This window comes from Ochotona princeps, chromosome 20 (assembly GCF_030435755.1).
Source record: "Ochotona princeps isolate mOchPri1 chromosome 20, mOchPri1.hap1, whole genome shotgun sequence".
Lineage (NCBI taxonomy): Eukaryota > Metazoa > Chordata > Mammalia > Lagomorpha > Ochotonidae > Ochotona > Ochotona princeps.
Window position 1 is genome coordinate 28961045 of NC_080851.1, and position 16210 is coordinate 28977254.

General features: G+C 51.4%; 1 protein-coding gene across 1 annotated transcript in view; it reads left to right on the plus strand.

Annotated features, from left to right (window-relative positions):
* GSDME (gasdermin E) overlaps positions 1-14395 on the plus strand; it is a 42661-nt gene extending 28266 nt beyond the window's left edge. Inside the window, exons 5-10 of the mRNA XM_004582556.2 lie at positions 120-240; positions 6263-6427; positions 8118-8245; positions 9606-9810; positions 12105-12178; positions 14040-14395. Coding sequence (XP_004582613.2) covers positions 120-240; positions 6263-6427; positions 8118-8245; positions 9606-9810; positions 12105-12178; positions 14040-14270 — 924 coding nt within the window. The 3' untranslated portion in view covers positions 14271-14395. The remainder of the gene's footprint in view (positions 1-119; positions 241-6262; positions 6428-8117; positions 8246-9605; positions 9811-12104; positions 12179-14039) is intronic.
* Positions 14396-16210: the final 1815 nt, after the last annotated feature.

Below are 16210 nucleotides of genomic sequence, written 5' to 3' on the forward strand. Positions count from 1 at the left end.
GGATGTTTGGGCAGCCCCTCTGTGTCCAGGGCAGGCGGCTGCACCCTGCAGCCAGGGAGGGGGGAGTCTGTGAGTCCAGGTGGGAGCATGTGTGAGTGTGTGTGTGCTGTCACTCTCAGGTGTCAGCCTCAGAGGACGGGAACTTTGTCAAGGACAGCAACGTGGTCCTGGAGATCCCTGCTGCCACCACCATCGCCTATGGTGTCATTGAGCTGTACGTGAAACTGGATGGCCAATTTGGTGAGTGTCACCTCCTCAGGCTGCTGAAGGGAACCCCCGAGACGCTGCCTTGTGGGGGGATCCCTCACTGCTTCTAGGAGGTGGGCTTTGGAGAAAGAGGCTGGGACATCAGGGGAGTTGGGGGTGTTCCATGATTTGGTCCCTGGGTGTGTGGTTTTTGATGAAGACTGCCCAGGAGCTTTCCTGAGCATGGGCTGTTAAGCTGGAGCTGCCATGGCCTGTGTGAGGTCATCACACAGAGCTTTGTGATGTCACCATACAGAACCTTCTGGAAGGGACTACCAGTTCCCTCCTTCCCTGTCCCCCAAAGATGTATTTATCTGTTGGAAAGGCAGAGTTACAGAGAGGAGAGAGTCCATTTCACCAGATGGTTGCAATGGCTGAGGCTGGGCCAGGCCAAAACCAAGAACTAGGTGCTCCTTCTGGATCTCTCCTGTGGGTGCAGCGGCCCAAGGACTTGGGTCATCTTTTGCCACTCTCCCAGGTACATTATCAAGGAGCTGGATCAGAAGTGAGGCAGCCCAGACGGACACTGTCGCCCATGTAGGATGCCTGGGACACAGACAGCAGCTCAGCCCGTTAGGCTGCGACACCAGCCCTGGCCAGTTCTTTATGGGGCTGTGGCAAGGATAGAATTAGAGGGGGCATGCCGGGCACCTGGCACAGTGTTGCTTCATGGCTCTACCTCAGCTGTTACTGAATGGCTTCATCACTTTCTACATCCATCCCCTCTGCCCCCGCAAGGCATGCTTGACTTTGCTCTTCCTCTGCTGAATTTGGATGGTCCTTAGGGTTCTAAGGAAGTGAGGGCACTGATGCAGCCAAGGGTTGCTCATCTTAGCTGCCCCCTCTTTCACATGCCCTGGGCGAGGGGTGTGGAGCCCAGGAGAAGCAAGTGCTTGCGCCTTGGGATGCTGACAGGTGAATGTGCCGTAACTTAGGGCTGTGAGCCCTCCTGGGGGTGATCATGATAAAAAGAGCCATTTTACCTTTTCAAGACTTACAGTAAAATTCCACAGGTGGAATGGGAATATGTCTGGGCTTTGCTTCCAACATGACAAGTGGAGAGTGCAACGGGGCAGGAGTATAGGGCTGGAAGAAGAGTTCGGCTAGGAGCTGATTGGTCACTGGTGAGGGTTGTGTGTGCTAGCTCCTCAGTGAGCTCTGTTTAGTTGGGTGCAATGTGGCATGTTCATCATAAAAGTGCAGGAAGCGAGCTCTGGCTGTTTCCCCATCTGTCTTTGCTGAAGGCAGGGCAACGATTGGCAAGTTTTGCTAGAAGAAACTTTTGCACTCCTCCAGTTGAATGCAGTAGCCCCAGCTGCAGCTGTAAGGCCCCTGCCCACAGCGCAGAGCAGGTTGGTGTGGCCAGGTCCTGCAGCACAGGGGTGTTTAAGGAGGTAGCTGGGCATAGATGGAGTCTATGCCCAAGCTTCCCTCTCACTGGCTGTGTCTTCAGAAGGTGAGATGGTCGGCCTGAGCTGCATGCAGAGAAGCTGTCGGTTTTAAGTATTGGGAGCTGAGTCAGGGATGCCGCAATGGCAGGAAGCGTGACCTGCATTGTTTCTGTGTGTAGTTCCAAGTTCATGTCCTTTTGGGTGTTGTGATATTTTTATTTATTCTCTTGGAAAGGCTTATTTAAAAAAAATGAGTTTTTACTGGAAAGACAGATCTACAGAGAGAAGGAGAGATAGATCTCTGTCCTTTAGTTCATTCCACAAATGGCTGTGGTGGCTGGAGATAAGCTGATATGAAGCCAGGAGCCAAGAGCCTCTTCCACGTCTCCCACGTAGGCACAGGATCCCAGGGCTTTGGACCATTCTCTGCTTTCCTAGGCCATAAGCAGGGAGATGGATGGGAAGTGGAGCAGCTAGGACATGAATTGGCACCCATATGGGATGCTGGTGCTTATAGAGGATGAGCCAGTTGAGCCATCCTGCTGGCCTCTGAAAGGCTTCTGTCCAGCCAGCCAAGCACCTGAGGAAGATGCTTAGTTGTGCCTGTGGTCTCTTATGTCAGGCACGGTCAGCAACACTGGCATCTCAGGCTCCTGTCACTCTGTCCCAGCCCCGTGCAGCATGTTCAGAGATGAACGTGCCATCTTCCCCACCACTGCAGCTTTGAGGGATAAGTGACGAGCCTCACTTGTGTTCAGGGTGTACAACCTGCTGATTAGAATATGTGGATGTATTGAGACGATGACCACAAACAAGCCCATTAGCACAGCCAGCCCCTCACACTTGAGAGGTTGTGTGTGTGGTCAGGATCTTCAAGATCTGTGCTCTTAGCAGATGTCATGTCAAAAGTATTGTCTTTTGAGGGTTCAAAATCATACACACTTCTTTACAGCCATACACATTACATGCTGGTCAAACCAAGGAAATTGGCATATCTGTCACGATGTGCATGTATCACTTGTCTGCTGAAAATGTGCAAAAGCCTGTCTTGCAGCTATTTCCAATTGCATGAGACCTTATTGTCCATTCTAGTCCTTGTGGGGTGCAGTCAAATGGCAGAGCGGACTCCTCATGTCTCATTGTAGCTCCTCTTAACCTGGGGTCTCCTCTGTCCTGTGAGAGCACCTGCTCAGATTACCTGTGTGAGACTGGGTTTGTCTTCCTGGGTCTGGCCTGTCTCGCTCGGTGGAACATCCCACAGGTTGTGTTGTCTGAAGTACGGGGATTCCCTTCCTTTTCAAGGCTGAGTAGTTTCTGTGGAGGAGTTGGATCTCATTATCGATCTATTCATGGGCTTCTGGGTGTTTGAACACAGTCTTATTAACATAGCTACCAATCTGTATGTTGGGTCCCCAAAGGTTACTTAGAGCAGAAACTGTCTCCCTCTTGGCCCTGCACAGCCCCACTGTTGTTCTGGATGCTTCTGTGAGCTTGCCTGAGATCCCATGTGGGAGACTGACTTGTCCAGTCCCACATTAACTGCCTTGACAGTTTGTTTCCTGGTTTGGTGTCCCAGTGTGTGTGTGTGGCTGTGATTTTTGGCCACTGTGAGCAGTTTGTCAAAGTCCTAACAAGCCTTTGGAAACTGTGGCTGGCACCCTGAGGGTGCCAAGAGCACTCCCAGGCCTCTGGGGACTTGGGCCCTGAGCTGAGCCCTTTCCTGTTGGTCCCAGCAGGTGGCCCTGTTGTTATGTGTGCAGCTGCCAGAGTCACAGGGATGCTTGCCTTTTCTGGCTCATCTCACTGTTTGCATTTCAATTCCACGCCTTTTATCTGTGGTCTTTGAAAATAAGCTCCTGGGCCCAGCGCTATAGTGTAATGGTTAAGGTCCTTGCCTTGAACGCAGGGAGATCCCATATGGGCTGCCAGTTCTAATCCCGGCAGCTTCACTTCCCATCCAGCTTCCTGCTTGAGGCCTGGGAAAGCAGTCAAGGACAGCCCAAAGGCTTGGGACCCTGCACCACCGTGGGAGACCAGGAATGAAGTTCCTGGCTCCTGGCTTCGGATCAGCGCAGCATTGGCTGCTGCGGCCACTTGGGGAGTGAATCATCGGACATAAGATATTCTCTCTCCTCCTCTCTGTACATCTTCCTTTCCAATGAAATAAATAAATCTTTTAAAAAGAAAAGCTCCTTTTCCTGCTGCTGACAGGAGGTGCCCAGAAGATACTTCCTTCTCCCTACCCCTCCCCTGGCCCGGCTCTGCTGAGCCCTCCGACCCCTGGGACATACCAGTTTTCTTCCCTTGCCTTTCCTGCCTATATTCGTTCATCTGTCTTGTGATGCGGCTAAGAACCTAGGAAGTATTGAAGGAGAGCTATTCCCTCTCCTCCCACCCTTGCTTCTGCGACTCTTCCAGTCCCCCCGCCCCCTGCCTGGCTCACTGCTGCCCCTGCACTGTGCCATTCTGTGTTGGGATGTGTGGTGCTAGCCTGGAGTCTGGTAGAGGTTACAGTGTATTTGTTCTGCAATTGAAGATGGAGGAATGAGAATGAATGGGTCGAGTCTGTGGAGGTGGTGGTGTGTGTATTTGTGTGTTGCTTTGGGCTCAAGTACCAGCTGGTCCAGCTGGTCCAGCCAGGACTTGATGCTGTGGGAATGGCCACTACCCGGGAGCCAAGCAGCAGGTGCATGGTGTGAAGGAGCCGGGTTCCCTGGCTGCCAAGCAAGCTGGCACGACTTTCTTTGCTCCTCAGGCAGTTACCCCGTCACTGTGGCTGTTGTATCTGGGTGGATGGAGGTGGGTGGTGGTACCCAGAGCTCAGTAGGACTGCATTTTGTTACCAAACGGAACGAAAGCTGGCTCTTCTTGACTGCTTTTGCTTAGCCCAGGACATAGCAACTCTGAGATTTTTACCTACAACTTGGCTTCTTTGGATGGGCTCTGCTTAAAAAAAAAATTGCTCTATTTTTAAGAAAACCCTTTTTATTATGAAAATGGAATTAAATGATAAGGCTGTTTGGTGCAAGAAATGTTGAAGTCCATATATCTGTTCCTGCCTTCCTCCTCCCCCAAAAAGCACATTTCCCATGAACTTGGTGTGAAGACTCTTCATGGAGAAAGTGGACCCCAGCTAAGCCATGGGGCTAGTGGTCCATTTGGGGCGTCTTCTCCCCCTCCTTTCCCACTGGAGAATTCAGAAGCAAATCCTAGGGATCACACAATTACATATTTTAAAGATTTTTTTTATTGGAAAGGCAGATATATAGAGAGGAGGAGAGACAGAGAGGAAGATCCTCCGTCCAATGAGTCACTCCCCAAGTGGCTGCAGCGGCCGGAGCTGAGCTGATCCGAAGCCAGGAGCCAGGAACTTCATTCCTAGTCTTCCATGCTGGTGCAGGATCCTAAGGCCTTGGGCTGTCCTCAACTGCTTTCCCAGGCCTCAAGCAGGGAGCTGGATGGGAAGTGGAGCTGCCGGAATTAGAACTGGTGGCCATATGGGATCCTGGTGCAAGGTGAGGACATTAACTGCTAAGCCACCATGCTGGGCCCATGGGATCATATAGTTATATCTTAATGCTATTTGGAAATAATTATGGGTAAAAGGCTGACAAGTACCTTAGCTTCCATATTAATGGATCATGTAAAATCTAATCTTTTGTGTTGGGCTTTTTTTATATCAACAAAGTTTTTATGAGGCTCCATTATAGAATTGTAGAAATCAAGTTTCTTTTTATTTCATCTGGGAAAAGAAGGCAGAGAGCGAGCATTCCCCCATCGTTGGGTACCCGTTCCTGGGAGCTGGGAGCTCCATCAAGATCCTCCATGTGGCAGGTAGGGACTTGGCTACTTCCAGGATGCGGGAAGCTGGAATTGGGATAGAGTTCAGGCTTGAATCCAGGCGCTTTGATATGGATACGGGTATCTTAACCCCTATGTCAAATACCCACCCCAAGTGGTTCCATTTTCTAAAAAGGCCTCATAGTTAGGTCTTCCATTCGCTGGTTCACTTTCGAAATGGCTGCACAGCTGAGGCCAGGCTGGTCCAAAGCCAGAATCCAAAAGCTTTTACTGGGTTTCGCATGTGGGTACAGGGTCCCAAGGACTTGAGCCATCATCTGCTACTCCCCACCCCCTAGGCCATAAGCAGGGAGCTGGATGGAAAGTGGAGCAGCCAGGACTAGAACCAATGCCCACATAGAATGCTGATGATGACCTAGTGCACTATGCCGTTGTGCTGACCCTGAAGTGGTTCCGTTTTAATTGCTGTCTGTTACTGCCTTTAAGTGAAGACCCCTTCAGCATCTAGCCACATAACTCCCTGTGTTTGTATCTATGTAGACTACATCGCTGGCAGGTTTTGCCTGTCTAGAGCAGGCTGTCAGGAGATGACAGTACTTGCAATGTCTGGCCGATTGCTTCCTGCCTGCTCAGAGGCTGCCTGCTGCAGGGCCTCCTGGGAAGAAGAGGGTGCTCCTTCCATGTTTGTAGGGTGCAGCTGGATGTGTGGTCCAGCAGCATGACCCTATGAGTGAAGCAGGTAGGGGGACAAAGGCGGCTAGGGGAAGCTGGCTGTAAGATGCTCCAGCAAAGCAGCCTGACCCTGGGCCTTGCCTGCTCTACAGAATTCTGCCTCCTCCATGGGAAGCATGGTGGATTTGAGCGTGAGAGCCACAAGGACCCTGTCCACCTGGATCCCGTTGTTTTCCAAGACTTTGTGTTCACGGATGCACCAGATGGCAGCCATGGCGCGTCTCTCCTGGATGAGCTGCTGAGCACTGTACACCAAGGTACTGCAGCAGGGTGAGGGGTGGTCAGCGGGTAGCTCTGTGATCCCTGGACCTCAGAAGGGGATGTGAAGAGAAGAGGTACCTCGGCCCTGTGTACTCTGCAGGACTCTCCTTGGCTGGCTCCTAGGGAGCACTAGGCTGTAGGTGTCATGTTTCAAGGAAAGGACTGGCAGAAAAGGACTCTCTATGGGGCAGAGGTGTGGCAGTGAAGGGCCTGTGATATGGAAGGCCAGCTCTGCTAAGGATGACCCAGCAGCAGTGAGCTTCATTGCTAAAGCCAGCCATGCTGTTAGCATCGCAGGATGTTTGCTTGGAGGCTCTGTGCCTGGTTATGGGCTGTGGCAGGAAGGGGACAGTGTCCAGGACAGGCCCGCAGCCACACCCTTTTGCTGCCCTCTGCATGCCATGTTAGAAAGGTGGTTACTGTTTGCTAGGGCTGCAGGGAGACTGTGGGGAAGATGAGCAGCAGCCAGGAAAGGACAAGAAGAATAGAGCTCCAGGTAAAGACTGAGGGGAAGAGGGCGGGTAACAGCTTGGCTTCAGCTTGGCATCAGCTGAGGATAGGAGGTCTGAAGGGAGGGTCGGTCATCTGTGGGCATCAGGCGTTTTGGACCATGGGATGCTTCTGCATGCTTTCAGTTGCAAACAGTGCTGGTTGAAATGGCAGTAAAAGCCCAAGATGAGGATGAAGGTTCCCAGCTTTGGATGTGTAAGATAGATGCTGGTGTGCAGTTTCTGCCTACCAGTGATGTGGTGGTAGCCCCAGCAGTCAAGGCCCTGCAGCTTGGAAGTGCAGAGGCAGGCTGTGTGCCTTGCCAGGGGTGTCCCTGTGGAGCTAGCTGTCCTTAGCCAGCTGGGGGCAGGGGAGTGGGTGCCCTGGACCCCAGCTGTGTTCTCAGGGTGTGCTGTGGTTTACTGGCTGTATTTATAGCCCAGGCTACGTTCCTGGGTTTCCTCCTGCAGCTGCCCCCTAGACTTGCCATCCACATGACATGCGTGCATTGAGGTGCAGCCACGTCTGAGCATGTCTCATCACATTTGGACCAGACTGAAGCCAAGAGCCAGTAGACTGATCCAGGTCTCCCACATGGGTGTGAGGCCCAAGCGCTTGGGCCCTCTTCCACTGCTTTCCAAGGTGCACTAAAAGGGAACTGAGACTTGAGCCAACGCCTGTAGGAGGTGGCTTAAACCCTAAGCCATAATGCCAGCCCCTTGATCTTTAAGATAGTAAAGAGGCTTATTAGAAGAGTCCCCAGGCACCCTGTGGAGGATGTGACACTGCTGAGACGTGGGAAGAGGACAAAGTGGGAGAGCATTGTTTGCCATGAACGTGGGGTACAAAGGGGGTGCAGGGCATGAATGATGATGCTGTGAGGCTCTCGGCTTCGTCCAAGTGCTGACCTGGGTCTGATTGAGCCCCCATTTACTTCTGTGGAAATCCTGCTGAAGGATAATCCAGTGTCCCTTCTGCATCAAAGCTGAGGCTCTGATTGCTTCGTGAGTCACCCAGAGGAAGCCTAAAATACAAGCTGGGGCTGCTTCCCTCTTCCCTCTCAGGTGTAGATCTGTTATTGGAGCCCAGGCAGGTGGTGACTGGCTTCATGTCCTTTGTATCCATGTCCTGTGCCACGCTGTGCTGCCTATGCTTAGCTCTGGAGCAGCCACAAGCCTGGGCACACTCTCTCAACAGCCACTCAGCAATCGGAGAAGAATTTCCGTCCCTTTGAGGTACTACCGGAAGACCGACGGTCGGCCTTGTGGGGAGTAATGCACTCACTGTTGTTCGACAAAGAGCTACTTGCTGCCCTGGAACAAGTGGTGAGGTGCCCCTGGATCCCCGAGGATATGATACAGCTTGGAGCTGCTGCCAGCTGGCCTCACTCTTAAGCCTCATCTCTCCCTCACAGGGGCTTGCTTTCCTAACTGCAGACAAGAGTAGAGAGGGTATGTGTCCGCCAGGGCCGCTGTGCCTTGTTAGCTTCACTAAGCTCCAGCAACAGAAAGATTCATGGCCCCGGAGGCTGGGAGTCCATGGCTGAGGGCCATGGCTGGTTGTCTGGCTAGGGAGGACCCCTGCTGGTTTTCAGCTTCTGTGGGCTCCCGCACTCCTTGCTTTGGAGCCATGGTCCTCTGCTCTGTCCTGAATGGCCCTGCTCCCCTGTGGCTTCTCATCCACTGTCTCTTATGAGAGTGCCTGCTATTGGAGTTGGAGCCCACTCCAATCTGGGATGGTTTCATCTTGAGATCCTTGTCTTTAAAGTATACCTCTGAAGACCGTTATTCCCAAAGTCCTATTTACAGGTTGCAGGAGGACACACACTTTGGACACTATTCAGCCCATCATACTTCTGTTTAGAACAGAGACGTAGGGTTTTTTTTTTTTTTTAATGCTTTTTCTTTTGAAAGACACACATACACAAAGATATTCCTTCAGCTGGTCCATTCCCAAAATACCTACAGGGCCAGGACTGGCCCGTGTGAAGCCAGGAATCAGGTGGGAGCCGTACGAGGAACCCAGACACTGAGGCAGGAGGCAGGTGTTCTTGGTGACATCTTAGTTCTTCCGCAAGTGCCCGCCCTCTGCTTTTCATGTTTTCCATTCTGACAGGGAGTTTAAATCATTGATTTCACTGTTTCCTAGTTCCCAGGAAGGTATTATTTTTGCCTCTGAAATTAGACGGTGCTGAAAGAGCTTAGCCACCAGGGCTGGCATCTGCAGCGGCTGACATCCACCAGCTCAGGAAACCCAGAGGCTTTCGCTTCCTGAAATAACTCCTTCCCCGAGGAAAATGTCAGGCCAGCACCCTGTGGAGTGCGGCTTCAGTTTCCCTAGCACGTGCAGGAGGTGATGGCCGCCTGGGGTGGGTATCTGGATGGAGGGAACTGGCTGGTGCAGAAGGGGCTCACCCAGCAGGGCCATCCAACCCCTCAGCAGGCCCTGGGGGACAGAAGAGGCTGAGTCCAGAGAGCTAAGTTCCCAAAGTGTGAGGACTTCCCCTCTTTAGTTCTCCATGTAACCACCTGTTCCTGGTCCTTGCCATATGTAGCCTGGCACAACCTGGTTTGGAGTTCTCCGTCCACACGCCTACCTCTGACAGAGCAGGACTCTGCTTCACCCTGAGGGTGGGTGGCCAGTGTGTGTGGCCTCCAGTGTCGTCACTTCTCCTGTCTCCTGCAGTGTGACTCTGTGGTTGGCGGGGTGTGGCCTCCCCTGGGATTGCAGTCAGTGGTAGCAGGGCTGAAGCCACTGCAGCAGCAGGAGCTGGAGGCTTTCCTGAGCCTGGTGGGATGCAGGATCCAAGGCGGGAACCCCAGCACCGGCAGTGAGGTCAGTGACCCGCAGCTCTTCGTCACCGCCCACTTCCTGGTCAGCGCCCTGGCAGGTAAGGAAGCTAAGACTATGGGGATTGCTGCTGTTCACAGCACATCCCCCTGCGGGGCAGGAGTGACCACAGTGTGGAAGGCCTAATGCTTCCAGGCCCCTCTGTCCCCATATGGGGAGGCTGGGGAAGACCCTGGCTGGTTGGACTTGGGGGACCTTTTTTCCCATTGGGCCCCTGCCTCACAGCAAAGTTGACCCTTTGCCCTTTCTCTGCAGTTTTCAATCCCACCCTGGGCTGCGGTTGTGCCTGGCGGCTCCACAGCTTCTGCCTAGGTCTTTAAAGTCTGCTCTGGGGAGTGGCCTCCTGGAGTCCCTGGGCTGAAGGCCTGTGGCACCAGGAGGTCGCTGTCCCCTGTGAGAAAGGGGAGGTCCCTCTTCATTCTCTGGCAAGAAATGGCAGACCAGCTGGCCACCCGCAGCCCCCACACTTCGCTTAGAGGGGCACCAGTCAGTTGAGCTTTTGTCAGGAGATGTTCAAAATGTACACAGAGAAACAGAATTACAGAATTTAGCCTTGTGTGGGGGTAAAAAAAATTTGAAATCCACATATTTCATAGTATGCATTCTTCCATGAACTTTTCCCAAGATCCCTGAAATGCATGGATTTCAGATTTTCTGCACAAAAATATACTCACCTTTTGGTGCTCTGTGGGAGCTCATCCAGGGATCCCCACTCGAGAGGACCTTTTCTCCACCACCTTGGTACACCCTGGGACTTTGCCATCTGCAGGCGTCACAGGTGGCTCACTGCGAATGCTCCATGGTTCTTCTGCACCTGAGGCTAGACAGGGCTTGTGTTCTGTGCACATGCTGTGAGGCTCTAGGGCTGTGCAGCCATTATCTTAACTGCTGCTCTTGTTTTCCTGTCAGGTGGGGATTGAGGCAGCTCAGGCAGCTGGAGCCTTTTGGGCTGACCTTTTCCCACCTAGACTATGTGGTACTACCCACGTGGATTCTGGGGAAAGTGCTGGGAGAGAAAATAACAGGTGTTTGTCGGGCCCAAAAGCCAGCTTTTGGCTTTCTAATTGGAGTTGGTTCAGTTTAAGAAACACTAGACATGCCATCACCAGGTGCTAAAAGCAAGAGGTCATTTATGCTCCTTGTCCTCCTGGGAGGTGAGACCCATAGGGAAATAAAGAATGTCCTAGAATGCATTAGCAGAAAGCTGGAATCAGGGGCTGGAATTTAAACTCCAGCTCTGATATAATGTGGGTGTTCTAACTGCTGGACTAACACCTACCCATTCATTTGAAAAAGGTTCTTATTGGCAAGCAGAGTGACAGATCTCCCACTTACTGGTTCACCCCCCCAGGTGACATCAGTGGTTGGGGCCGGGCTAGGTGGAAGGCAGGAGCCTAGAACCCCCTCCAGATAATTCACAGGCATATCCTTGGGCGGTCTTCTGCTTTTGCAGGTCCATACTAGGGAACGAGCTCTGAAGCAGAGCCAGCTTCGACTCCAACATGGGATGCCGGCATCGTGGGCAGCAACTCAACTTGTTGTCCCACAATGCCAGCCCCAAGTGAGTCTTAACTGCTCCCTACCCACCCCCTACCCTGCCAATAAATATTTATTTGAAAGCCAGAGATCTTTCATCTGCTGCTTCACTCCCCAGGTGGCAGTAACAGCCAAGGCTGGGCCAGGCCCAACATCAAGGTGTCCCATGTGGCATGGCAGGGGCCCAAACGCGTGGGCCAACTTTCACTGCTTTTCCTAGGCCATTAGCAGGAAGCTGGATCCAGTCCAGAAGTGGAGCCAGGATATGAGTATACTGGTATAATAGGCAGTGAGTCAGCCCTTACTTGGAGTTTTAATTGCCAGGTTAAACAGCCACCCCTAAGATAAAGCCACTTTCCTGGGAGCTTGGCAGGTCCCTGCTGCCGTCCTGTGTGTGGGTGTGTTAGGCCCAGCGGTTCGGTCATGTCACTTCATAAGGCCATGTGCTTTCCTCCCTGAAGAAACTGATGATGTGTGAAGAGTGCTGACAAATGCAGAAAGTCCGGTCAGAGGAAATCGGGGCCCTGGGAGAAGTACCTAAGGGCGCAGTCTCATTGTGGGTCAGGAAGGACCCAGCCCACCTGTTGCCAGGTTGTCTGCTCAGTCCTTCCACCCCGACTCCCTTTGCCTGGAGTCTGTGCAGTTCCTTTGCATTAGCAAACTGAACTCCAAGGGGGTGACCAGGTTCCTATGCCTGCTGTCAGAAAGGCCTTTGCTGCGTGTTCAGTGCTGCTCCTGAAGGATTGAGGTGTATACTAAGGAACCCCCAACAGTGACTGTGACTTTTGTCTCCTACAGAAATGCCAGAGGATGCAGCTGCTCTGCTGGGCACCTGCTGTGAGCTCCAGACAGTTCCAGTGCTGTGCTACTTGGTAAGGTGCCTCCTGAATAGCAAGTGGGCTAGTAAAGGGTACACACTTCCAGCTTTCTCATCAGCAGTGCTTTAGGCTGGGCCAGAGAGGGAGTGCTACAACTCACGCTCTTACCGCTCCCTCCTGCACCTGTGCAAAGACTGAGGGCCACTCCCAACCTCATGCTGCTCCCCTGGCTTGGAGAATGTTGGTGCAGCTTCCTGGGCTTCATGGAGGGAACGGAGTCTGCCACTATCTGCTGGGTGGCGAGGTCCCCAAGGCTGCAGGCCAGCTCTTTTTCTTCTCTTAGGAAGATCATTCTTAATGCCCTCTGGAAAAATTGTAAAAACAAGAAGTAGGTAATGATGAGGTTAGTCCCCGAGCCAAGGTTAAGCTGTTCTTCCTAAAAATGATTCAGACAATACAAAAATCTTTCCAAGGGCTCATGGCAAGTGTGTATTACAAAACAAAAACTCTATGAATTTAAAAGCTTTTTTTCTTTTGCACTAAAAATCAAACATCTTTCTATTTTCCCATGACCGTTTACAAGCACCCTTGCAGAAGGCAAAGCCAACAAGCTATTGCTCTCAGCTCCCAGGTGCTGCTTGGCTGGGGTAGAGAGCACAGCACACCTACCTGGTCCTGGCCAGTCTGCTGTGCTGCTTCAAGGCAGGGTTCCACTGAGATGTGGGGAGCAAGTCCTGGCATAGACTGCCCACAGAGGACCCTGGGATGTGCTCCACCTCTTCTGGGGTGGTGCTGCTCTGTGTAGCAAAGGTGTTACTAGGAGGCAGCCCAGTGACTTGGTAAGGAGGGGCTGAGATGTTGCATACTGACTGCAAGGTCACAGCTGCTTGAAAACCTACCTGCCGAGGCTGCTGAGGGTGCTGGGAACAACAGGTGTCATTATCCTGACTGTGCTCCGTGATGAGCACAAGGTCTTGCTTTCAGAGCTCAGCTCCCTTTTGCAGAGGAGCACTCAGCATGTAGCAAGTTGCTACTTCCTGGCTATTGACAAGCCCATTAACTGTATTCAGAAAGTGCATAAACAAGAAATCCTGCCAAGCCCAGGGAGTCTCCTCCTGCAGTGAACTCACAGTTGGTTGTCATATTCCTTGGGGGATCAGCTCCTGCTCCGGGCTTTCATCTCTTTGCCCAGTTCTGCTGTGATGGGCTGAGCAGCCAGAGTCCCAGAATGAAGGCTTTTCGAGTCTGCACAAATGACCCACTCACAGAGGCACATTTGTTTGCCTTCTGGCGGGGGAGGGGTGGTTTAGACCTTCCTAAGGATCTTTTAGATTTGCAATTGATCTTTCCTAAGATAATGAGGCTCCTGGCTCTTGTAGGAATTTCAATACCATGGGTTTTATGTTTCCAAAATTTTAAAAAAGAGGGCTGGCACTATGGTATGGTATGTTAAGCTTTTGCCTGAGGTACCAGCATGCTACATGGGCACTGTTAGAGTCCCAGCTGCTGCACTTGCGATAACGGACAGAGGATTGGCGGCGACCTTTCGGCGGGCAGTGGTGCAGTGAGGGGATAGTGAATAGGCCTGAAGCAGATATGGTAAACACTCCTGGGTAGCCTCATTGAACAGACGGTGGCACTTACCTTTGTGGAACATGTGCAGACATGAAAACCAGACCAGAACCTGTAGCGTGCACAGCCAAGCAAGGCCTGTGACCTTTCCAGTCCAATGGAGAGCATTCAGACCCCAGGGGTCCTGGCCAGGGTCCAGGGTCCAGTGTAGCTTGTTACAGCTTAAGGGTTTTCCTGCCAAGGGGGAGGGGGCAGTGATTTAAAAACAAGGTAGTAATGATACCTGGATGTCCATTGCTATCCAGCCTTTTAAAAGAATCTATTGGATTAACTGTCGTTGCAGCTTTGCACTCTGTCTGACAAGGGGGTCTCTGACCTCGGAGACCCAGCCCTGGCTGCCCTGGTAGATGCTGACAGGTTTGCGGTGGTGCAGCGCCTGTTTGCTTTGGCTGACATCGACCTGCAGAGGCTGCAGTCATCAGTGCGTGGTGTCATCCTCAAGGACCCTCACATCTTCCCCGTGGTCCTGTCCATAAGCCTGAGTGGACTCTGCGCCCTAAGCAGGGGGCAGTAGGACAGACGTAATGTGGGAAGCACAGGTGGACACCCGGCAGCGGCTGAGGCCTGGTACTGTCACACGGTGCTGTGTGGTGAAATGAATTCACACAACACTTGGTGTGGTGGCATGTTTTTTGCACGGTCAGTCACCGAGAACTCTTCACACTGTTCCAAGAAAGGCCCCCTCTGCTGGGGGCCTGGTCTCGGGGAGGAGCCGGCGTACCTTTGAGACCCTTTCGCTGCAGAATGCTGGGTCCACCTGTCACATTTTCCACATAAAAACTGGCAAGGCCTGACACTTACTTGAATTCCAACATTCATTTTTAGTTGTATATTCTCTGGGAAGCCAATTTCTTCTCACAGAAGAGCCAACGTTTTGGATATGCTCCATGTTATCTGATTATCACTTTGCAAAAAAACACAAAAACCTTCCTCGGCTTCTGGAGGGTTAGCCATGCTTGATGCATCCTTTTCACGTTTTGATGAACATAGTCCATAACAATGTTTTGATGTCCTTATGTAAAAAAAATATGGTATTTGGTTATTGTTTCAATGTCTTTGTGCTATAAATAGCCTGGGCTGTCTCTCTAGTTCCATCCCTGGCAGCTGGCTTATTCCTTAGGGACCAGAAGCAGCAGGTGCAGGTCCTGTTGGACCTCAGCCCCATCCATTTCCTCCCTTCCCTTCAAACTGTAATGAATAGTAGTAACAAGGAAGAAATAACTCTTTCATTGCCTCTATCAAAGAGGAGACTCAACTTTACACAAATATACATTAAGTTGTATACAAGTCAAAAACACATACAAAATATACATACCTTTTTTGGGGGGTGGCAGTTTGTCCTTTATACTTATTTCACGAAACCAAACTGCAATATGAATGAGTCAAAAATAAGGATTTGTATTGATATGCATGGAAAATAGTAAGAATTCACAAGAAACCTAAGCTGTATGTGGGGAGAGAAACTAAGAGGCTGAGAAGAGGAAGAGGGAAAATTCGCACTTACCTATTCCTGTTAAGAGTTTAGTGTATAATCTTGCGACTTAAAATGCAACACATAAAACTCTAGACTGACTACAGCCAAAAGCCATCCTTACAAGTGCTGAAAAGTTTGGATTACCTTAGAGAGGCAACCACAGAATTTTGCCATTTCCACAACTGCCCTGAGACTGGCCAGTTCCCAGGTGGGACTGCCCTTAAACCGCCACAGAGGGGCAGGTGCTAGGCACAGTTTAGGATGCCTGCATCCCATGCTGGAACGCCTTGGCTCTAATCCCAACTCTTCTGTTTTCAATCCAGCTTTCTGCTCATGGGCCTGCCGTATAACAAACAGGTGATGGCTCAAGTATGTGTGTTTATGAAAATCATGCAGGAGACCTGGACTGAGTTGAGGTGAATACCAGGACCCCCTACCTGGCCCAGTCTCTGCTGTCGTGGGCATCTGGATAGCAGATCTTATTTTAAAAATCATACATTTCAGCCCTGGAGAAGGAGTTAGCTCTGCATGGTTTTAAATGTCCTCAGCCTCTGGACACTGCTGGATCCCATAGGGACACCAGTGGCCAGGGCAGTGGGCAACACTGTTCTGCCAGCCTTGAGGTGGCATGGGACCTCCAGTTTTCTTCCCAATAAATTTAAAAATAGTTCCTTGTTCAGTGGCTCTGTGTTAATTTGGCTTCCATACCTGAGAATGCATCCTAGAAACTGTACCTTGACTTACAGAATAAACTAACCCAAGGCTGAGGTATCAGTAACAAACAGTGGGGTCCCAGCCGTCGCTGTGCCCGAGCTATTTTGGTCACTTTGCAGGTGAGTTCCAGCTCGTTCCTTGGCTGCCCGTGAATGCTGTCTAGCACACCACAACCCCAGAACTCTCAATCTGTTCTCTGAGGGCTGTCTGATGCCTCAAATAAATGTCAATCAAGATTCTTAAACTTATAGTTTTGTTTTTAAAAA